The sequence below is a fragment of the Pristiophorus japonicus genome, unplaced genomic scaffold (genome assembly GCF_044704955.1).
Source record: "Pristiophorus japonicus isolate sPriJap1 unplaced genomic scaffold, sPriJap1.hap1 HAP1_SCAFFOLD_2398, whole genome shotgun sequence".
Lineage (NCBI taxonomy): Eukaryota > Metazoa > Chordata > Chondrichthyes > Pristiophoridae > Pristiophorus > Pristiophorus japonicus.
The window spans coordinates 6,710-30,400 of NW_027252121.1; the positions used below are offsets into that span (position 1 = coordinate 6,710).

The window sequence follows — 23,691 nt, forward strand, 5'->3', positions numbered from 1 at the left end:
ATGACCTCACATTTTCAGACGGCGAGAGGACACGCGGCGAGAGGACGCGCAGTGATGGGACGCGGGAGGGTCTGTGTGTGGGCCGTGTTGATGGTGCTCCATGTTTGACCCTCAGACCCGCTCTCCCAGAGGACCACATGTCCAGCAGGATGGTCACCACCAACAGCGCCCCGGTCAGGCAGGCCCTGGAACAGCTGCGTCTCCAGGCTGGCACCCAGAGGATGCAGGTGAGGCTTGCTGATTGGCCAAGGGCTTTGGCAGGTGATTGGTCACCGGGAAGCCCGAGGGTAGGGATTGGTCAATGCCCTGAGGACAGGGATTGGTCAGTGTGTAGCCCGAGGACAGGTATTGGTCAATGAGCATCTGTTGATGGGGTCACTCGCCACACACTGACCTCTGTCTATCACAGGGAGCCCGGGGCCAGAGTGAGATTCACCGCTGGTCACTCACCCAGCTCAGTGAGGCTGGGATAGGGTTAAAGGTCGTTGGCCGGAGAGAGAGAGGGAACAAAACCACTGGAGCAAAGTTGTTACCCTGTGACCCCGTCCCAACCCCACTCTCTCACTTGTTTAGATCCAGTTCAGGAAAACATATTGTTTCCATTTCCCGATCATTGATCGTTTAAAACCTTCCTTTATCATGTTTCATTTCTCACAACACGCACAGAGACACAAGGAATGGTGAGCGAGAAACCCGGCTCAATGTCACTCCCACCTTCCAGAACCAGCTCCTTCCATTCCTGCTCCCTCCTGTGTTTGTCCAGCTTCCCTTTAACTTCCCTCTGCTGTTCCCTGTGGCCGTCAGTTCCACAACAATCGCTAACCTGACCCTCATTCAGGAGCTGCGGATTGGGGTGGGAATGTCAACTCTCACTCACCAGACATTCTCTCCATTCTTCCAACTCTCTTCTTCTCCCCAGATTTCCAAAGCTGCGAGGGACCTGATGCTTTACTGCGAGGAACACAAACCGAGTGACCCCCTGCTGATGGGAATCCCAACATCCGAGAATCCCTTCAAGGACAAGAAGCCCTGCACCATCGTTTAGCTTCCCACCCCCCACACCCCCACACTTACCCCCCACACACACCGCCCCCCCCCACACACACACCCCCACCACACCCACCCCCCTCCACACACACACACCCCACCCACACACACATACCCCCCCCCACACACACACAAACCCCCACCCCACACATACCCCCCCACACACATACCCCCCCACACACACCACCCCACACACACACACCCCCCCCACACACACACACACCCCCACCCCACACTTACCCCCCACACACACCGCCCCACCCACACACACAGCCCCCCCCACACACACAGCCCCCCCCACACCCACCCCCCACCCACACACACATACCCCCCCACACATACCCCCCCACACACACACACACCCCACCCACACACACCCCACCCCACACATACCCCCCACACACACACCCCACCCCACACACACACACCCCACCCCACACATACCCCCCCCCCACCCCACACACCCCACCCCACCCACACACACCCCACCCCACACATACCCCCCACACACACACCCCACCCCACACACACACACCCCACCCCACCCCCCCACACACCCCCCCCCCCCACACACACACACACACACACACCCCACACCCACACACACAGCCCCCCCCACACACACAGCCCCCCCCACACACACAGCCCCCCCCACACACACAGCCCCCCCCACACACACAGCCCCCCCCACACACACACCCCCCCCCCCACACACACAGCCCCCCCCACACACACAGCCCCCCCCACACACACAGCCCCCCCCACACACACAGCCCCCCCCACACACACAGCCCCCCCCACACACACAGCCCCCCCCACACACACACCCCCCCCCCCACACACACAGCCCCCCCCACACACACAGCCCCCCCCACACACACACATCCCACCACACCCACCCCCCTCCACACACACACATACCCCCCCCCCCCCCCACACCGCTCTCCCCCCCCCCCCCACACACACCCCCCCCCCCCACACACACACACAGGGGCCGGGGAGATGCGGCTCGATGGTTTAATGTCATCACTTTTGATGCAAATGATTGTTATAAAATAAAGCGTGTGTGTACATTGCACAAGTCTCTCCGATCTCTGGTTCCGTTGCTCTGTGAGCAGCGGTGATATCTGGGGGCGGGGGGCAGGTGTTAGATCAGCAGAAGCAGTGCCTGCCCCCCGCCCCAACATCTCCCCCGCTCACCACGGAAGGTTTCAGAAACAATGCAGCAGATTCAGAAGTGACCGCCAGTGTCTGGGGGCGAGAGGGCACTAACCCTGCTCCACAATCACTCCGCCAGCTCCCGATATTCCCCATCCAAACCCCTGGAACCTGAAGGGGACTCGGCAGGCTGGTGTTGGCAGTGGGGGCACAGAGCAGATTGAGCAAAGGCCCTCAGCAACACTAAAGTATCGGCGGAAAGCTCACAGCTTGCGCCCGCTTCCAGGGGATAACTAGATAGAAATGAAATACTTGTATTTACCGCCTTTCAGAACATCAGGACGTCCCAAAGCGCCCCACAGCCACTTTTGGAGTGTACTCACTGTTGTAATGTGGGAAACACAGCAGCCAATTTGCATACAGTAAGCTGCCACACACAGCAATGTGATAATGACCAGGTCATCTATTTTAGTAATGCTGTTTGAGAGATAAATATTGGCCCCAGGGAGAACTCCCCTGCTCATCTTTGATTATTGTCATGGGATTTTTTAACATCAACCTGAGAGGATAGACAGGGTCTGTCTAAACCGAAAGACGTCATCTCCAACAGTGCGGCGCTCCCTCAGTACCGCCCCTCCGACAGCACAGTGCGGCGCTCCCTCGGTACTGCCCCTCCGACAGTGCGGCACTCCCTCAGTACCGCCCCTCCGACAGTGCGGCACTCCCTCAGTACCGCCCCTCCGACAGCACAGTGCGGCGCTCCCTCAGTACTGCCCTGGACTGTCACCTCGTATTATAGGCTCAAGTCTCTGGAGTGGGGCTTGTATCCACGATCTTCTGACTCAGAGGCGAGAATGCTGACATGGCTGACAATATGATTAGACGTAGGAAGGGCCCAGGGGCTAGGGAGCTGCAACACTCACACACACTGAGCTCGGAGTCTTAGCCCTGCCCCAGGGGAGGGGGCAGAGTGAAGAGTTAACCCGCTCAATACCTCGCAGGATCCAGGGGAACCATCGATACCAACAGGAAGGGAAATGTCCTCTTTATCCCTTTGAAACATTCTATTTGTACATTTTTATTTCTCAACAACTTGCATTTATATAGCGCCTTTAATGTAGTGAAACGTCCCAGGGTGCTTCACAGGAATGTTATGATAAAAATTTAACACTGAGCCGCATAAGTAGAAATTAGGGTGACCAAAAGTTTGGTCAAAAAGGGAGGTTTTAAGGAGCGTCTTAAAGGAGGAGAGATTTAGGGAGTTCCAGAGCTTGGGGCCCAGGCAACAGGAGGAAAGGCCACCGATGGTGGAATGATTATAATCAGGTATACTCAGGAGGACAGAATTAGAGGAGCACAGACATCTCAGGGAGGTTGTGGGGCTGGAGGAGTTTACAGAGATAGGGAGGGGCAAGGCCATGGAAGGATTTGAAAACAAGGATTAGAAGTTGGAAATTGAGGTGTTGCTTAACCGGGAGCCAGTGTAGGTCAGCGAGTACAGGGGTGATGGGTGAGCGGGACTGGGTGAGAGTTAGGACACGGGGCAGTGAGCACAGGGGGTGATGGGTGAGTGGGACTGGGTGCGAGTTAGGACACGGGGCAGTGAGCACAGGGGGTGATGGGTGAGCGGGACTCGGTGCGAGTTAGGACACGGGGCAGTGAGCACAGGGGGTGATGGGTGAGTGGGACTGGGTGTGAGTTAGGACACGGGGCAGTGAGCACAGGGGGTGATGGGTGAGTGGGACTGGATGCGAGTTAGGACACGGGGCAGTGAGCACAGGGGGTGATGGGTGAGTGGGACTGGATGCGAGTTAGGACACGGGGCAGTGAGCACAGGGGGTGATGGGTGAGTGGGACTGGGTGTGAGTTAGGACACGGGGCAGTGAGCACAGGGGGTGATGGGTGAGCGGGACTCGGTGCGAGTTAGGACACGGGCAGTTCTCAGGAACACAGGGCAGAGTAACACAAACCAATCCAGTGTCACTGCCAGAGCCAGATAAAAGCGGACTGCTCCACACCGAGCCGTTAAAACACCTTCGGCCCAAAGTGGCTGAGCTCACACTTTCCCAGATTTATCTCCAGCCGCTCAGTTAATCTGTCACAAGTCCCTTTGCAACTTTCTGGTGTGGCCTGCTGTGACGGGTCAAGGCTGGGGTTACAGGTCACGATTCGAACACTGCTGGCTTTCCCTATTAAACAGTCGGTGTGTCGCGGCTCATTGTTTCAGCTCCCCGGCACCGGCAGCTAATGCCCCCCCACCCCCCCCTCCCTCCCTCCCACCCCTCCCCCCCACAACACCTCGCAGCTCTGGAATGCAGTCGGGCGAACCATGAAAACATAACAATCCATTCCAATCATTTATTTATAACATTCTCCAATTTTAAAGTTATTTTCTACCATTTATGCATCAGTGCTGCCCCTTTTTGTGACACCCCGCTCTGTGGGAACAGTGATCGGAGCCAGGGCTGCCCAGTGAGAAACACCGTCTCCAGCCGACACAGGGCAGGGGGGGGGCCCAGACACACACATACAAAGGGAGGGGGTGGAGATCAAACCGGTCTCGGAGCAGAGTCTGGCCGATCGGGCAGCACATTCTGCAGCTTACATATTTTACACACAATGTTGAGAAATTATTCAAGTGTCACATTTGCCAATCTCGGGGCACAGAAGCTGACCAACATTCTCTAGGTCTCGGGAGGGCCAGAGGAATTGCACTTCAAAGCATTTATACAGTGACTGACTTACATTAACATTACAAGTGGAACACAAACTGAAAAAGAACTTGCATTTATATAGCACCTGTCACACCCTCAGGACGTCCCAAAGACAGTGCTCTCAAATGTAGTCAGTATTGTAATGTAGGAAATGCAGCAGCCAACTTGCACAGCAAGATGTAACAGACAGCAATATTGCCCAGGATACCAGGAGAATCAGAGTGGTAGAGATTCGGCAAACACGGCTCTGTGAAAGAGCTATTCAATTAACCCACTGCCCTTTCCCCATAGCCCTGCACATTTCTCTTTTGCAAGTATATATCCAATTTCCTTTTGAACTCCCCTGCTCTTCTTCCAATAGAGCCACAGGATCTTTTACCCACCTGAGGCGGCAGATGGGGCTTCAGTTTAACGTCTCACCCAAAAGATAGCCCCTCTAACAGTACAGCGCTCCCTCAGTACTGCCCCTCTAACAGTACAGCGCTCCCTCAGTACTGCCCCTCTAACAGTACGGCGCTCCCTCAGTACTGCCCCTCTAACAGTACAGCGCTCCCTCAGTACTGCCCCTCCGACAGTGCGGTGCTCCCTCAGTACTGCCCCTCCGACAGTACAGCGCTCCCTCAGTACTGCCCCTCTAACAGTACAGCGCTCCCTCAGTACTGCCCCTCTAACAGTACAGCGCTCCCTCAGTACTGCCCCTCTAACAGTACAGCGCTCCCTCAGTACTGCCCCTCTAACAGTACAGCGCTCCCTCAGTACTGCCCCTCTAACAGTACAGCGCTCCCTCAGTACTGCCCCTCTAACAGTACAGCGCTCCCTCAGTACTGCCCCTCTAACAGTACAGCGCTCCCTCAGTACTGCCCCTCTAACAGTACGGCGCTCCCTCAGTACTGCCCCTCCGACAGTGCGGCGCTCCCTCAGTACTGCCCCTCCGACAGTGCGGCACTCCCTCAGTACTGCCCCTCTAACAGTACGGCGCTCCCTCAGTACTGCCCCTCCGACAGTGCGGCACTCCCTCAGTACCGCCCCTCCGACAGTGCAGGGCTCCCTCAGTACTGCCCCTCCGACAGTGCGGGGCTCCCTCAGTACTGCCCCTCCGACAGTGCGGCGCTCCCTCAGTACTGCCCCTCCGACAGAGCGGCGCTCCCTCAGTACTGCCCCTCCGACAGAGCGGCGCTCCCTCAGTACTGCCCCTCCGACAGAGCGGCACTCCCTCAGTACTGCCCCATCGACAGTGAGGCGCTCCCTCAGTACTGCCCCTCCGACAGAGCGGCACTCCCTCAGTACTGCCCCTCCGACAGTGCAGCGCTCCCTCAGTGCTGCCCCTCCGACAGTGAGGCGCTCCCTCAGTACTGCCCCTGCGACAGTGAGGCGCTCCCTCAGTACTGCCCCTCCGACAGTGAGGCGCTCCCTCAGTACTGCCCCTCCGACATTGCGGCGCTCCCTCAGTACTGCCCCTCCGACAGTGCGGCACTCCCTCAGTACTGCCCCTCCGACAGTGCGACACTCCCTCAATACTGCCCCTCCGACAGTGTGGCGCTCCCTCAGTATTGCCCCTCCGACAGTGAGGCGCTCCCTCAGTACTGCCCCTGCGACAGTGAGGCACTCCCTCAGTACTGCCCCTCCGACAGTGCGGCGCTCCCTCAGTACTGCCCCTCCGACAGTGCGGCACTCCCTCAGTACTGCCCCTCCGACAGTGCGGCACTCCCTCAGTACTGCCCCTCCGACAGTGCGGCGCTCCCTCAGTACTGCCCCTCCGACAGTGCGGCGCTCCCTCAGTACTGCCCCTCCGACAGTGCAGTGCTCCCTCAGTACTGCCCCTCCGACAGTGCGGCGCTCCCTCAGTACTGCCCCTCCGACAGTGCGGCGCTCCCTCAGTACTGCCCCTCCGACAGTGCGGCGCTCCCTCAGTACTGCATTGGGAGTGTCAGCTAGATGTTATGTGCTCAAGCCTCTGGAGTGGAACTTGAACCCACAAAATTCTGACTCACAGGTGAGAGTTCTGCCCACTGAGCCACGGCTGACAGTTTATTGAGAACGTCTCCCATCCACTGCACCGGGAGCCAATCCCAGCAGCCCCCGTGTGCACAGTAAGATCCCACAAACTGCCATTTCATGACAGCTTCTTGTGGCATTGTTTGAGGCATGACTATTAAGCTGAGAGGCCAGAGGATTTAACATCTGCTCTGTAACCTGAGTGCAGGGGGCTGGGGTGGGTTCTGGCCGGGATGGGCCTGGGAGTGTTATCTGACGTCTTCATAAATTGTAGGAAGCATGACAAAACTAAGTGGGACAGGAAACATTAAATCATCACAAAGATAATGAACTAAAGCTCTGGACAATTCTCGACCCCCTCTCAACTTCAATTAATCCCAAAGACATCGCTTTAAAGATGTGAGCGGGAGCTCGGGGAGTGGAGGGCTTCGGAAGGATTAGAATTCCAGAGAGGACTGATTTTAAAACAAAGAATTTATAAATAAACAGAGAGCAAGGGAGGGGGTGGTTTGTTTTGAAGTCTGACATTTAACTGTAAGATCCCTCAGTGTGCAGGCAGCTCCTGAAACGTTTCCAAGTGTGACCTGCTGTTCTGAAGCCCATGAGGCAGCACACGAGAGGGAGGAGGGAGATGGGCCACAGGGTGGGGCCAATGAACAGCAGCAATCCATCAGTCAGGTTGAGCACTCCACTCAGAACACAAGGACGGGCTGGTGGTTCGCCAATTCATTCACACCTTGACTGTAACTGAAAAGGAGACTCAGATTCCTGCACCGTGTGTACCAGGGCTTGGGGCACGCAGGCAGTGGGAGCATCCCGGTCTCAGGTATGTACAGTTCTGTCTAATCTTTGTCAGCACTCAACAAGCTACTTTCATATTTTCCCAATTTAATCAGCGATATTCATTTTCAACAAGTTAAGGGGAATGGGCAACAGGGAGCAGAAAGGATTTATGAGACTGGTTCCAGGGGTGAGGGACTTCAGTGACGTGGATAGACTGGAGAAGCCGGGGTTGTTCTCCTTGGAGCAGAGAAGGTTGAGAGAAGATTTGATCGAGGTGTTCAAAATCATGAGGGGTCTGGACAGAGTAGATCGAGAGAAACTGTTCCCATTGGTGGAAGGGTCGGGAACCAGAGGACACAGATTTAAGGTCACTGGCAAAAGTACCAAAGGTAACTTATTCACGCAGGATCTGGAATGCGCTGCCTGAGAGGGTGGTGGAGGCAGACTCAATCGTGGCTTTCAAAAGGGAGTTGGATAAGTTCCTGAAGGACAAAGAATGTGCAGGGTTACGGGGAAAGGGTGGGGGAGTGGGACTAGCTGAAGGGGCTCTTGCAGAGAGCCGGCACAAGCTCGTTGGGCCGAATGGCCTTCTGTGCTGTAACTGTTCTATGATTCTGGGTTACTGTTTTCAAATTCCATCAGGAGCAGTGGCTGGGAGTTTTCGCCACATGTTACGAGGCCGTGTTTTAGACAGAGTATTGTGCGTGCCCTGTGTGGCTCGGTGGCCTGTTGTGATGGTACTGAGCCCCAAAGCATAGCAAGAGCCCAACAGTAAGATGAGCGGTTGCGAGCTGGAATTAAACTTCCAGCCAATATAAAGGGTGATAACAATAGTTTTATAAACAATCAGAAATGAGAGAGGAGTGAGGGAGCCTGATTATCAGAGCAACCAGGAAATGGTGCAGTTGTTTGATGAATGCATTGCTTGAGTGCTTCTGGAGTGAAGGAAGGGCTGCAGAGACTTGTGGATGAGAAAGTATTTGGGCAGCCGATACATCTCTGGATCATTCGGGCACCAATATTAAAGTGTGAAGCCCAGATACTGAGGGAGCATCGCGACCCTAAGCATAACCCATTGGGTTTGAAAATTGATTCGAATGTTGGGATTCCCATCAGCAGGGGGTCACTCGGTTCCTCGCAGTAAAGCATCAGGTCCCTCGCAGCTTTGGAAATCTGGGGACAAAAGGAGAGAGTTGGAAGCATTGAGGGAGGGAGAGAGCGATGACAGCACGAGGGAACGGCTGGTGAGTGAGAAGTGACTCAGCCCATGCATCAGTGACATTCCCACCTCAATCTGGAGCGACTGAAATGAGGGTGGTTAGCGATTGTTAATGTCGAACTCGCTACCACAGACAGTAGCAAATAGCAGAGATGCATTTAAAGGTAAACACACGAGGGAGAAAGGAATGGAAGGTTATGGTGATGGGGTGAGATGGAGACGGTAGAGGAGGCACACCGGCAACGTCCCGTCGAGCTGTAAATTTGATGTAATTCCAGAGTTTGATGATGGGGCGAAGGAGTGGAGGGCAGGAAGTGTCACGGCTCTGCTCAGATAGGGGGGAGGGGGATAAACCTGACAACAGCCCAGCGGTTAGCCCCTCACCAGTGTGACGGGACACGGTGAGCGGGCACACATAAGAATTAGGAACAGGAGTAGGCCATCTAGCCCCTCGAGCCTGCTCCGCCATTCAACAAGATCATGGCTGATCTGGCCGTGGACTCAGCTCCACTTACCCGCCCGCTCCCCGTAACCCTTAATTCCCTTATTGGTTAAAAATCTATCTATCTGTGACTTGAATACATTCAATGAGCTAGCCTCAACTGCTTCCTTGGGCAGACAATTCCACAGATTCACAACCCTCTGGGAGAAGAAATTCCTTCTCAACTCGGTTTTAAATTGGCTCCCCCGTATTTTGAGGCTGTGCCCCCTAGTTCTAGTCTCCCTTACCAGTGGAAACAACCTCTCTGCCTCTATCTTGTCTATCCCTTTCATTATTTTAAATGTTTCTATAAGATCACCCCTCATCCTTCTGAACTCCAACGAGTAAAGACCCAGTCTACTCAATCTATCATCATAAGGTGACCCCCTCATCTCCGGAATCAGCCTAGTGAATCGTCTCTGTACCCCCTCCAAAGCTAGTATATCCTTCCTTAAGTAAGGTGACCAAAACTGTACGCAGTACTCCAGGTGCGGCCTCACCAATACCCTATACAGTTGCAGCAGGACCTCCCTGCTTTTGTACTCCATCCCTCTCGCAATGAAGGCCAACATTCCATTCGCCTTCCTGATTACCTGCTGCACCTGCAAACTAACTTTTTGGGATTCATGAGGTTGGTAGCATAGTGGTTATGTTACTGGACTAGTAATCTAGAGGCTTGGACATGAGCTCAAATCCCACCATGGCAGCTGGGGAATTTTAATTTTCCAGGTCGGGTGGCACGGATAAATGTTTTATGTTTTTCAGGTAGACTCTAAAAGAGTTTCATGCACAAGGACCCCCAGGTCCCTCTGCACCGCAGCATGTTGTAATTTCTCCCCATTCAAATAATATTCCCCTTTACTGTTTTTTTTCCCCCAAGGTGGATGACCTCACATTTTCAGACGGCGAGAGGACACGCGGCGAGAGGACGCGCAGTGATGGGACGCGGGAGGGTCTGTGTGTGGGCCGTGTTGATGGTGCTCCATGTTTGACCCTCAGACCCGCTCTCCCAGAGGACCACATGTCCAGCAGGATGGTCACCACCAACAGCGCCCCGGTCAGGCAGGCCCTGGAACAGCTGCGTCTCCAGGCTGGCACCCAGAGGATGCAGGTGAGGCTTGCTGATTGGCCAAGGGCTTTGGCAGGTGATTGGTCACCGGGAAGCCCGAGGGTAGGGATTGGTCAATGCCCTGAGGACAGGGATTGGTCAGTGGGTAGCCCGAGGACAGGGATTGGTCAGTGAGCATCTGTTGATGGGGTCACTCGCCACACACTGACCTCTGTCTATCACAGGGAGCCCGGGGCCAGAGTGAGATTCACCGCTGGTCACTCACCCAGCTCAGTGAGGCTGGGATAGGGTTAAAGGTCGTTGGCCGGAGAGAGAGAGAGGGAACAAAACCACTGGAGCAAAGTTGTTACCCTGTGACCCCGGGCCGTGACCCTGTGACCCCGTCCCAGCCCCACTCTCTCACTTGTTTAGATCCAGTTCAGGAAAACAAATTGTTTCCATTTCCCGATCATTGATCGTTTAAAACCTTCCTTTATCATGTTTCATTTCTCACAACACGCACAGAGACACAAGGAATGGTGAACGAGAAACCCGGCTCAATGTCACTCCCACCTTCCAGTACCAGCTCCTTCCATTCCTGCTCCCTCCTGTGTTTGTCCAGCTTCCCTTTAACTTCCCTCTGCTGTTCCCTGTGGCCGTCAGTTCCACAACAATCGCTAACCTCACCCTCATTCAGGAGCTGCGGATTGGGGTGGGAATGTCAACTCTCACTCACCAGCCATTCTCTCCATTCTTCCAACTCTCTTTTTCTCCCCAGATTTCCAAAGCTGCGAGGGACCTGATGCTTTACTGCGAGGAACACAAACCGAGTGACCCCCTGCTGATGGGAATCCCAACATCCGAGAATCCCTTCAAGGACAAGAAGCCCTGCACCATCGTTTAGCTTCCCACCCCCCACACCCCCACACTTACCCCCCACACACACCGCCCCCCCCCACACACACACCCCCACCCCCCTCCACACACACCACCCCACACACACACACCCCACCCACACACACATACCCCCCCCCACACACACACAAACCCCCACCCCACCGCACCCCCCCCACACATACCCCCCCACACACCCCACCCACACACACACCCCACCGCACCCCCCCCACACACACACCCCACCACACCCACCCCCCTCCACACACACACATACCCCCCCCCACCCCACATACACACACACACCGCCCCCCCCCCCCACACCGCTCTCTCCCCCCCCCCCCCACACACACACAGGGGCCGGGGAGATGCGGCTCGATGGTTTAATGTCATCACTTTTGATGCAAATGATTGTTATAAAATAAAGCGTGTGTACATTGCACAAGTCTCTCCGATCTCTGGTTCCGTTGCTCTGTGAGCAGCGGTGATATCTGGGGGCGGGGGGCAGGTGTTAGATCAGCAGAAGCAGTGCCTGCCCCCCGCCCCAACATCTCCCCCGCTCACCACGGAAGGTTTCAGAAACAATGCAGCAGATCCAGAAGTGACCGCCAGTGTCTGGGGGCGAGAGGGCACTAACCCTGCTCCACAATCACTCCGCCAGCTCCCGATATTCCCCATCCAAACCCCTGGAACCTGAAGGGGACTCGGCAGGCTGGTGTTGGCAGTGGGGGCACAGAGCAGATTGAGCAAAGGCCCTCAGCAACACTAAAGTATCGGCGGAAAGCTCACAGCTTGCGCCCGCTTCCAGGGGATAACTAGATAGAAATGAAATACTTGTATTTACCGCCTTTCAGAACATCAGGACGTCCCAAAGCGCCCCACAGCCACTTTTGGAGTGTACTCACTGTTGTAATGTGGGAAACACAGCAGCCAATTTGCATACAGTAAGCTGCCACACACAGCAATGTGATAATGACCAGGTCATCTATTTTAGTAATGCTGTTTGAGAGATAAATATTGGCCCCAGGGAGAACTCCCCTGCTCATCTTTGATTATTGTCATGGGATTTTTTAACATCAACCTGAGAGGATAGACAGGGTCTGTCTAAACCGAAAGACGTCATCTCCAACAGTGCGGCGCTCCCTCAGTACCGCCCCTCCGACAGCACAGTGCGGCGCTCCCTCGGTACCGCCCCTCCGACAGTGCGGCACTCCCTCAGTACCGCCCCTCCGACAGTGCGGCACTCCCTCAGTACCGCCCCTCCGACAGCACAGTGCGGCGCTCCCTCAGTACTGCCCTGGACTGTCACCTCGTATTATAGGCTCAAGTCTCTGGAGTGGGGCTTGTATCCACGATCTTCTGACTCAGAGGCGAGAATGCTGACATGGCTGACAATATGATTAGACGTAGGAAGGGCCCAGGGGCTAGGGAGCTGCAACACTCACACACACTGAGCTCGGAGTCTTAGCCCTGCCCCAGGGGAGGGGGCAGAGTGAAGAGTTAACCCGCTCAATACCTCGCAGGATCCAGGGGAACCATCGATACCAACAGGAAGGGAAATGTCCTCTTTATCCCTTTGAAACATTCTATTTGTACATTTTTATTTCTCAACAACTTGCATTTATATAGCGCCTTTAATGTAGTGAAACGTCCCAGGGTGCTTCACAGGAATGTTATGATAAAAATTTAACACTGAGCCGCATAAGTAGAAATTAGGGTGACCAAAAGTTTGGTCAAAAAGGGAGGTTTTAAGGAGCGTCTTAAAGGAGGAGAGATTTAGGGAGTTCCAGAGCTTGGGGCCCAGGCAACAGGAGGAAAGGCCACCGATGGTGGAATGATTATAATCAGGTATACTCAGGAGGACAGAATTAGAGGAGCACAGACATCTCAGGGAGGTTGTGGGGCTGGAGGAGTTTACAGAGATAGGGAGGGGCAAGGCCATGGAAGGATTTGAAAACAAGGATTAGAAGTTGGAAATTGAGGTGTTGCTTAACCGGGAGCCAGTGTAGGTCAGCGAGTACAGGGGTGATGGGTGAGCGGGACTGGGTGAGAGTTAGGACACGGGGCAGTGAGCACAGGGGGTGATGGGTGAGTGGGACTGGGTGCGAGTTAGGACACGGGGCAGTGAGCACAGGGGGTGATGGGTGAGCGGGACTCGGTGCGAGTTAGGACACGGGGCAGTGAGCACAGGGGGTGATGGGTGAGTGGGACTGGGTGTGAGTTAGGACACGGGGCAGTGAGCACAGGGGGTGATGGGTGAGTGGGACTGGATGCGAGTTAGGACACGGGGCAGTGAGCACAGGGGGTGATGGGTGAGTGGGACTGGATGCGAGTTAGGACACGGGGCAGTGAGCACAGGGGGTGATGGGTGAGTGGGACTGGGTGTGAGTTAGGACACGGGGCAGTGAGCACAGGGGGTGATGGGTGAGCGGGACTCGGTGCGAGTTAGGACACGGGCAGTTCTCAGGAACACAGGGCAGAGTAACACAAACCAATCCAGTGTCACTGCCAGAGCCAGATAAAAGCGGACTGCTCCACACCGAGCCGTTAAAACACCTTCGGCCCAAAGTGGCTGAGCTCACACTTTCCCAGATTTATCTCCAGCCGCTCAGTTAATCTGTCACAAGTCCCTTTGCAACTTTCTGGTGTGGCCTGCTGTGACGGGTCAAGGCTGGGGTTACAGGTCACGATTCGAACACTGCTGGCTTTCCCTATTAAACAGTCGGTGTGTCGCGGCTCATTGTTTCAGCTCCCCGGCACCGGCAGCTAATGCCCCCCCACCCCCCCCCCTCCCTCCCTCCCCCCCCCCCTCCCCACCGGCAGCTAATGCCCCCCCACCCCCCCCCTCCCTCCCACAACACCTCGCAGCTCTGGAATGCAGTCGGGCGAACCATGAAAACATAACAATCCATTCCAATCATTTATTTATAACATTCTCCAATTTTAAAGTTATTTTCTACCATTTATGCATCAGTGCTGCCCCTTTTTGTGACACCCCGCTCTGTGGGAACAGTGATCGGAGCCAGGGCTGCCCAGTGAGAAACACCGTCTCCAGCCGACACAGGGCAGGGGGGGGGCCCAGACACACACATACAAAGGGAGGGGGTGGAGATCAAACCGGTCTCGGAGCAGAGTCTGGCCGATCGGGCAGCACATTCTGCAGCTTACATATTTTACACACAATGTTGAGAAATTATTCAAGTGTCACATTTGCCAATCTCGGGGCACAGAAGCTGACCAACATTCTCTAGGTCTCGGGAGGGCCAGAGGAATTGCACTTCAAAGCATTTATACAGTGACTGACTTACATTAACATTACAAGTGGAACACAAACTGAAAAAGAACTTGCATTTATATAGCACCTGTCACACCCTCAGGACGTCCCAAAGACAGTGCTCTCAAATGTAGTCAGTATTGTAATGTAGGAAATGCAGCAGCCAACTTGCACAGCAAGATGTAACAGACAGCAATATTGCCCAGGATACCAGGAGAATCAGAGTGGTAGAGATTCGGCAAACACGGCTCTGTGAAAGAGCTATTCAATTAACCCACTGCCCTTTCCCCATAGCCCTGCACATTTCTCTTTTGCAAGTATATATCCAATTTCCTTTTGAACTCCCCTGCTCTTCTTCCAATAGAGCCACAGGATCTTTTACCCACCTGAGGCGGCAGATGGGGCTTCAGTTTAACGTCTCACCCAAAAGATAGCCCCTCTAACAGTACAGCGCTCCCTCAGTACTGCCCCTCTAACAGTACAGCGCTCCCTCAGTACTGCCCCTCTAACAGTACGGCGCTCCCTCAGTACTGCCCCTCTAACAGTACAGCGCTCCCTCAGTACTGCCCCTCCGACAGTGCGGTGCTCCCTCAGTACTGCCCCTCCGACAGTACAGCGCTCCCTCAGTACTGCCCCTCTAACAGTACAGCGCTCCCTCAGTACTGCCCCTCTAACAGTACAGCGCTCCCTCAGTACTGCCCCTCTAACAGTACAGCGCTCCCTCAGTACTGCCCCTCTAACAGTACAGCGCTCCCTCAGTACTGCCCCTCTAACAGTACAGCGCTCCCTCAGTACTGCCCCTCTAACAGTACAGCGCTCCCTCAGTACTGCCCCTCTAACAGTACAGCGCTCCCTCAGTACTGCCCCTCTAACAGTACGGCGCTCCCTCAGTACTGCCCCTCCGACAGTGCGGCGCTCCCTCAGTACTGCCCCTCCGACAGTGCGGCACTCCCTCAGTACTGCCCCTCTAACAGTACGGCGCTCCCTCAGTACTGCCCCTCCGACAGTGCGGCACTCCCTCAGTACCGCCCCTCCGACAGTGCAGGGCTCCCTCAGTACTGCCCCTCCGACAGTGCGGGGCTCCCTCAGTACTGCCCCTCCGACAGTGCGGCGCTCCCTCAGTACTGCCCCTCCGACAGAGCGGCGCTCCCTCAGTACTGCCCCTCCGACAGAGCGGCGCTCCCTCAGTACTGCCCCTCCGACAGAGCGGCACTCCCTCAGTACTGCCCCATCGACAGTGAGGCGCTCCCTCAGTACTGCCCCTCCGACAGAGCGGCACTCCCTCAGTACTGCCCCTCCGACAGTGCAGCGCTCCCTCAGTGCTGCCCCTCCGACAGTGAGGCGCTCCCTCAGTACTGCCCCTGCGACAGTGAGGCGCTCCCTCAGTACTGCCCCTCCGACAGTGAGGCGCTCCCTCAGTACTGCCCCTCCGACATTGCGGCGCTCCCTCAGTACTGCCCCTCCGACAGTGCGGCACTCCCTCAGTACTGCCCCTCCGACAGTGCGACACTCCCTCAATACTGCCCCTCCGACAGTGTGGCGCTCCCTCAGTATTGCCCCTCCGACAGTGAGGCGCTCCCTCAGTACTGCCCCTGCGACAGTGAGGCACTCCCTCAGTACTGCCCCTCCGACAGTGCGGCGCTCCCTCAGTACTGCCCCTCCGACAGTGCGGCACTCCCTCAGTACTGCCCCTCCGACAGTGCGGCACTCCCTCAGTACTGCCCCTCCGACAGTGCGGCGCTCCCTCAGTACTGCCCCTCCGACAGTGCGGCGCTCCCTCAGTACTGCCCCTCCGACAGTGCAGTGCTCCCTCAGTACTGCCCCTCCGACAGTGCGGCGCTCCCTCAGTACTGCCCCTCCGACAGTGCGGCGCTCCCTCAGTACTGCCCCTCCGACAGTGCGGCGCTCCCTCAGTACTGCATTGGGAGTGTCAGCTAGATGTTATGTGCTCAAGCCTCTGGAGTGGAACTTGAACCCACAAAATTCTGACTCACAGGTGAGAGTTCTGCCCACTGAGCCACGGCTGACAGTTTATTGAGAACGTCTCCCATCCACTGCACCGGGAGCCAATCCCAGCAGCCCCCGTGTGCACAGTAAGATCCCACAAACTGCCATTTCATGACAGCTTCTTGTGGCATTGTTTGAGGCATGACTATTAAGCTGAGAGGCCAGAGGATTTAACATCTGCTCTGTAACCTGAGTGCAGGGGGCTGGGGTGGGTTCTGGCCGGGATGGGCCTGGGAGTGTTATCTGACGTCTTCATAAATTGTAGGAAGCATGACAAAACTAAGTGGGACAGGAAACATTAAATCATCACAAAGATAATGAACTAAAGCTCTGGACAATTCTCGACCCCCTCTCAACTTCAATTAATCCCAAAGACATCGCTTTAAAGATGTGAGCGGGAGCTCGGGGAGTGGAGGGCTTCGGAAGGATTAGAATTCCAGAGAGGACTGATTTTAAAACAAAGAATTTATAAATAAACAGAGAGCAAGGGAGGGGGTGGTTTGTTTTGAAGTCTGACATTTAACTGTAAGATCCCTCAGTGTGCAGGCAGCTCCTGAAACGTTTCCAAGTGTGACCTGCTGTTCTGAAGCCCATGAGGCAGCACACGAGAGGGAGGAGGGAGATGGGCCACAGGGTGGGGCCAATGAACAGCAGCAATCCATCAGTCAGGTTGAGCACTCCACTCAGAACACAAGGACGGGCTGGTGGTTCGCCAATTCATTCACACCTTGACTGTAACTGAAAAGGAGACTCAGATTCCTGCACCGTGTGTACCAGGGCTTGGGGCACGCAGGCAGTGGGAGCATCCCGGTCTCAGGTATGTACAGTTCTGTCTAATCTTTGTCAGCACTCAACAAGCTACTTTCATATTTTCCCAATTTAATCAGCGATATTCATTTTCAACAAGTTAAGGGGAATGGGCAACAGGGAGCAGAAAGGATTTATGAGACTGGTTCCAGGGGTGAGGGACTTCAGTGACGTGGATAGACTGGAGAAGCCGGGGTTGTTCTCCTTGGAGCAGAGAAGGTTGAGAGAAGATTTGATCGAGGTGTTCAAAATCATGAGGGGTCTGGACAGAGTAGATCGAGAGAAACTGTTCCCATTGGTGGAAGGGTCGGGAACCAGAGGACACAGATTTAAGGTCACTGGCAAAAGTACCAAAGGTAACTTATTCACGCAGGATCTGGAATGCGCTGCCTGAGAGGGTGGTGGAGGCAGACTCAATCGTGGCTTTCAAAAGGGAGTTGGATAAGTTCCTGAAGGACAAAGAATGTGCAGGGTTACGGGGAAAGGGTGGGGGAGTGGGACTAGCTGAAGGGGCTCTTGCAGAGAGCCGGCACAAGCTCGTTGGGCCGAATGGCCTTCTGTGCTGTAACTGTTCTATGATTCTGGGTTACTGTTTTCAAATTCCATCAGGAGCAGTGGCTGGGAGTTTTCGCCACATGTTACGAGGCCGTGTTTTAGACAGAGTATTGTGCGTGCCCTGTGTGGCTCGGTGGCCTGTTGTGATGGTACTGAGCCCCAAAGCATAGCAAGAGCCCAACAGTAAGATGAGCGGTTGCGAGCTGGAATTAAACTTCCAGCCAATATAAAGGGTGATAACAATAGTTTTATAAACAATCAGAAATGAGAGAGGAGTGAGGGAGCCTGATTATCAGAGCAACCAGGAAATGGTGCAGTTGTTTGATGAATGCATTGCTTGAGTGCTTCTGGAGTGAAGGAAGGGCTGCAGAGACTTGTGGATGAGAAAGTATTTGGGCAGCCGATACATCTCTGGATCATTCGGGCACCAATATTAAAGTGTGAAGCCCAGATACTGAGGGAGCATCGCGACCCTAAGCATAACCCATTGGGTTTGAAAATTGATTCGAATGTTGGGATTCCCATCAGCAGGGGGTCACTCGGTTCCTCGCAGTAAAGCATCAGGTCCCTCGCAGCTTTGGAAATCTGGGGACAAAAGGAGAGAGTTGGAAGCATTGAGGGAGGGAGAGAGCGATGACAGCACGAGGGAACGGCTGGTGAGTGAGAAGTGACTCAGCCCATGCATCAGTGACATTCCCACCTCAATCTGGAGCGACTGAAATGAGGGTGGTTAGCGATTGTTAATGTCGAACTCGCTACCACAGACAGTAGCAAATAGCAGAGATGCATTTAAAGGTAAACACACGAGGGAGAAAGGAATGGAAGGTTATGGTGATGGGGTGAGATGGAGACGGTAGAGGAGGCACACCGGCAACGTCCCGTCGAGCTGTAAATTTGATGTAATTCCAGAGTTTGATGATGGGGCGAAGGAGTGGAGGGCAGGAAGTGTCACGGCTCTGCTCAGATAGGGGGGAGGGGGATAAACCTGACAACAGCCCAGCGGTTAGCCCCTCACCAGTGTGACGGGACACGGTGAGCGGGCACACATAAGAATTAGGAACAGGAGTAGGCCATCTAGCCCCTCGAGCCTGCTCCGCCATTCAACAAGATCATGGCTGATCTGGCCGTGGACTCAGCTCCACTTACCCGCCCGCTCCCCGTAACCCTTAATTCCCTTATTGGTTAAAAATCTATCTATCTGTGACTTGAATACATTCAATGAGCTAGCCTCAACTGCTTCCTTGGGCAGACAATTCCACAGATTCACAACCCTCTGGGAGAAGAAATTCCTTCTCAACTCGGTTTTAAATTGGCTCCCCCGTATTTTGAGGCTGTGCCCCCTAGTTCTAGTCTCCCTTACCAGTGGAAACAACCTCTCTGCCTCTATCTTGTCTATCCCTTTCATTATTTTAAATGTTTCTATAAGATCACCCCTCATCCTTCTGAACTCCAACGAGTAAAGACCCAGTCTACTCAATCTATCATCATAAGGTGACCCCCTCATCTCCGGAATCAGCCTAGTGAATCGTCTCTGTACCCCCTCCAAAGCTAGTATATCCTTCCTTAAGTAAGGTGACCAAAACTGTACGCAGTACTCCAGGTGCGGCCTCACCAATACCCTATACAGTTGCAGCAGGACCTCCCTGCTTTTGTACTCCATCCCTCTCGCAATGAAGGCCAACATTCCATTCGCCTTCCTGATTACCTGCTGCACCTGCAAACTAACTTTTTGGGATTCATGAGGTTGGTAGCATAGTGGTTATGTTACTGGACTAGTAATCTAGAGGCTTGGACATGAGCTCAAATCCCACCATGGCAGCTGGGGAATTTTAATTTTCCAGGTCGGGTGGCACGGATAAATGTTTTATGTTTTTCAGGTAGACTCTAAAAGAGTTTCATGCACAAGGACCCCCAGGTCCCTCTGCACCGCAGCATGTTGTAATTTCTCCCCATTCAAATAATATTCCCCTTTACTGTTTTTTTTCCCCCAAGGTGGATGACCTCACATTTTCAGACGGCGAGAGGACACGCGGCGAGAGGACGCGCAGTGATGGGACGCGGGAGGGTCTGTGTGTGGGCCGTGTTGATGGTGCTCCATGTTTGACCCTCAGACCCGCTCTCCCAGAGGACCACATGTCCAGCAGGATGGTCACCACCAACAGCGCCCCGGTCAGGCAGGCCCTGGAACAGCTGCGTCTCCAGGCTGGCACCCAGAGGATGCAGGTGAGGCTTGCTGATTGGCCAAGGGCTTTGGCAGGTGATTGGTCACCGGGAAGCCCGAGGGTAGGGATTGGTCAATGCCCTGAGGACAGGGATTGGTCAGTGGGTAGCCCGAGGACAGGGATTGGTCAGTGAGCATCTGTTGATGGGGTCACTCGCCACACACTGACCTCTGTCTATCACAGGGAGCCCGGGGCCAGAGTGAGATTCACCGCTGGTCACTCACCCAGCTCAGTGAGGCTGGGATAGGGTTAAAGGTCGTTGGCCGGAGAGAGAGAGAGGGAACAAAACCACTGGAGCAAAGTTGTTACCCTGTGACCCCGGGCCGTGACCCTGTGACCCCGTCCCAGCCCCACTCTCTCACTTGTTTAGATCCAGTTCAGGAAAACAAATTGTTTCCATTTCCCGATCATTGATCGTTTAAAACCTTCCTTTATCATGTTTCATTTCTCACAACACGCACAGAGACACAAGGAATGGTGAACGAGAAACCCGGCTCAATGTCACTCCCACCTTCCAGTACCAGCTCCTTCCATTCCTGCTCCCTCCTGTGTTTGTCCAGCTTCCCTTTAACTTCCCTCTGCTGTTCCCTGTGGCCGTCAGTTCCACAACAATCGCTAACCTCACCCTCATTCAGGAGCTGCGGATTGGGGTGGGAATGTCAACTCTCACTCACCAGCCATTCTCTCCATTCTTCCAACTCTCTTTTTCTCCCCAGATTTCCAAAGCTGCGAGGGACCTGATGCTTTACTGCGAGGAACACAAACCGAGTGACCCCCTGCTGATGGGAATCCCAACATCCGAGAATCCCTTCAAGGACAAGAAGCCCTGCACCATCGTTTAGCTTCCCACCCCCCACACCCCCACACTTACCCCCCACACACACCGCCCCCCCCCACACACACACCCCCACCCCCCTCCACACACACCACCCCACACACACACACCCCACCCACACACACATACCCCCCCCCACACACACACAAACCCCCACCCCACCGCACCCCCCCCACACATACCCCCCCACACACCCCACCCACACACACACCCCACCGCACCCCCCCCACACACACACCCCACCACACCCACCCCCCTCCACACACACACATACCCCCCCCCACCCCACATACACACACACACCGCCCCCCCCCCCCACACCGCTCTCTCCCCCCCCCCCCCACACACACACAGGGGCCGGGGAGATGCGGCTCGATGGTTTAATGTCATCACTTTTGATGCAAATGATTGTTATAAAATAAAGCGTGTGTACATTGCACAAGTCTCTCCGATCTCTGGTTCCGTTGCTCTGTGAGCAGCGGTGATATCTGGGGGCGGGGGGCAGGTGTTAGATCAGCAGAAGCAGTGCCTGCCCCCCGCCCCAACATCTCCCCCGCTCACCACGGAAGGTTTCAGAAACAATGCAGCAGATCCAGAAGTGACCGCCAGTGTCTGGGGGCGAGAGGGCACTAACCCTGCTCCACAATCACTCCGCCAGCTCCCGATATTCCCCATCCAAACCCCTGGAACCTGAAGGGGACTCGGCAGGCTGGTGTTGGCAGTGGGGGCACAGAGCAGATTGAGCAAAGGCCCTCAGCAACACTAAAGTATCGGCGGAAAGCTCACAGCTTGCGCCCGCTTCCAGGGGATAACTAGATAGAAATGAAATACTTGTATTTACCGCCTTTCAGAACATCAGGACGTCCCAAAGCGCCCCACAGCCACTTTTGGAGTGTACTCACTGTTGTAATGTGGGAAACACAGCAGCCAATTTGCATACAGTAAGCTGCCACACACAGCAATGTGATAATGACCAGGTCATCTATTTTAGTAATGCTGTTTGAGAGATAAATATTGGCCCCAGGGAGAACTCCCCTGCTCATCTTTGATTATTGTCATGGGATTTTTTAACATCAACCCGAGAGGATAGACAGGGTCTGTCTAAACCGAAAGACGTCATCTCCAACAGTGCGGCGCTCCCTCAGTACTGCCCCTCCGACAGCACAGTGCGGCGCTCCCTCGGTACTGCCCCTCCGACAGTGCAGCGCTCCCTCGGTACTGCCCCTCCGACAGTGCGGCGCTCCCTCAGTACCGCCCCTCCGACCGTGCGGGGCTCCCTCAGTATTGCCCCTCCGACAGTGTGGTGCTCCCTCAGTACTGCCCCTCCGACAGTGCAGCGCTCCCTCGGTACCGCCCCTCCGACAGCACAGTGCGGCGCTCCCTCAGTACCGCCCCTCCGACAGTGCGGGGCTCCCTCAGTATTGCCCCTCCGACAGTGTGGTGCTCCCTCAGTACTGCCCCTCCGACAGTGCAGCGCTCCCTCGGTACCGCCCCTCCAACAGTACGGCGCTCCCTCAGTACCGCCCCTCCGACAGTGCGGCGCTCCCTCAGTATTGCCCCTCCGACAGTGTGGTGCTCCCTCAGTACTGCCCCTCCGACAGTGCAGCGCTCCCTCGGTACCGCCCCTCCAACAGTGCGGCGCTCCCTCAGTATTGCCCCTCCGACAGTGTGGTGCTCCCTCAGTACCGCCCCTCCGACAGCACAGTGCGGCGCTCCCTCGGTACTGCTCCTCTAACAGTGCGGCGCTCCCTCAGTACTGCCCTGGACTGTCACCTCGTATTATAGGCTCAAGTCTCTGGAGTGGGGCTTGTATCCACGATCTTCTGACTCAGAGGCGAGAATGCTGACATGGCTGACAATATGATTAGACGTAGGAAGGGCCTAGGGGCTAGGGAGCTGCAACACTCACACACACTGAGCTCGGAGTCTTAGCCCTGCCCCAGGGGAGGGGGCAGAGTGAAGAGTTAACCCGCTCAATACCTCGCAGGATCCAGGGGAACCATCGATACCAACAGGAAGGGAAATGTCCTCTTTATCCCTTTGAAACATTCTATTTGTACATTTTTATTTCTCGACAACTTGCATTTATATAGCGCCTTTAATGTAGTGAAACGTCCCAGGGTGCTTCACAGGAATGTTATGATAAAAATTTAACACTGAGCCGCATAAGTAGAAATTAGGGTGACCAAAAGTTTGGTCAAAAAGGGAGGTTTTAAGGAGCGTCTTAAAGGAGGAGAGGTAGTGAGGCGGAGAGATTTAGGGAGTTCCAGAGCTTGGGGCCCAGGCAACAGGAGGAAAGGCCACCGATGGTGGAATGATTATAATTAGATATACTCAGGAGGACAGAATTAGAGGAGCACAGACATCTCAGGGAGGTTGTGGGGCTGGAGGAGATTACAGAGATAGGGAGGGGCAAGGCCATGGAAGGATTTGAAAACAAGGATTAGAAGTTGGAAATTGAGGTGTTGCTTAACCGGGAGCCAGTGTAGGTCAGCGAGTACAGGGGTGATGGGTGAGCGGGACTGGGTGAGAGTTAGGACATGGGGCAGCGAGTACAGGGGGTGATGGGTGAGTGGGACTCGGTGCGAGTTAGGACACGGGGCAGTGAGCACAGGGGGTGATGGGTGAGCGGGACTCGGTGTGAGTTACGAC

The 23,691-nt window shown here is 54.9% G+C and overlaps 1 protein-coding gene across 3 annotated transcripts; it reads left to right on the plus strand.

The window, feature by feature from the left end:
* On the plus strand, window positions 1-21,152 carry LOC139245821 (guanine nucleotide-binding protein G(I)/G(S)/G(O) subunit gamma-7-like). 3 transcript variants are annotated; one of them, XM_070871322.1, is made up of 4 exons: window positions 1-227; window positions 10,278-10,508; window positions 19,975-20,205; window positions 20,921-21,152. In XM_070871322.1, exons 1-4 carry the CDS (start codon window positions 138-140, stop codon window positions 21,044-21,046), a joined length of 678 nt encoding a protein of 225 aa, XP_070727423.1. In that variant the 5' UTR covers window positions 1-137; the 3' UTR covers window positions 21,047-21,152. The 3 variants fall into 3 exon arrangements, with proteins under 3 accessions (XP_070727423.1, XP_070727425.1, XP_070727426.1); XM_070871324.1 differs by lacking the exons at window positions 19,975-20,205; window positions 20,921-21,152 and adding an exon at window positions 11,224-11,455; XM_070871325.1 differs by lacking the exons at window positions 10,278-10,508; window positions 19,975-20,205; window positions 20,921-21,152 and adding an exon at window positions 920-1,130.
* The last annotated feature ends 2,539 nt before the right edge of the window (window positions 21,153-23,691 follow it).

Excerpts from the sequence above, each read along its gene's own strand:
- LOC139245821 (XM_070871322.1), top strand. The coding sequence starts at position 138 with ATGTCCAGCAGGATGGTCACCACCAACAGCGCCCCGGTCAGGCAGGCC. Across the intron at positions 10,509-19,974 it reads CTGGCACCCAGAGGATGCAG|GTGGATGACCTCACATTTTC; the intron begins GTGAGGCTTGCT and ends TTTTCCCCCAAG. Across the intron at positions 20,206-20,920 it reads CTGGCACCCAGAGGATGCAG|ATTTCCAAAGCTGCGAGGGA; the intron begins GTGAGGCTTGCT and ends TTTTCTCCCCAG.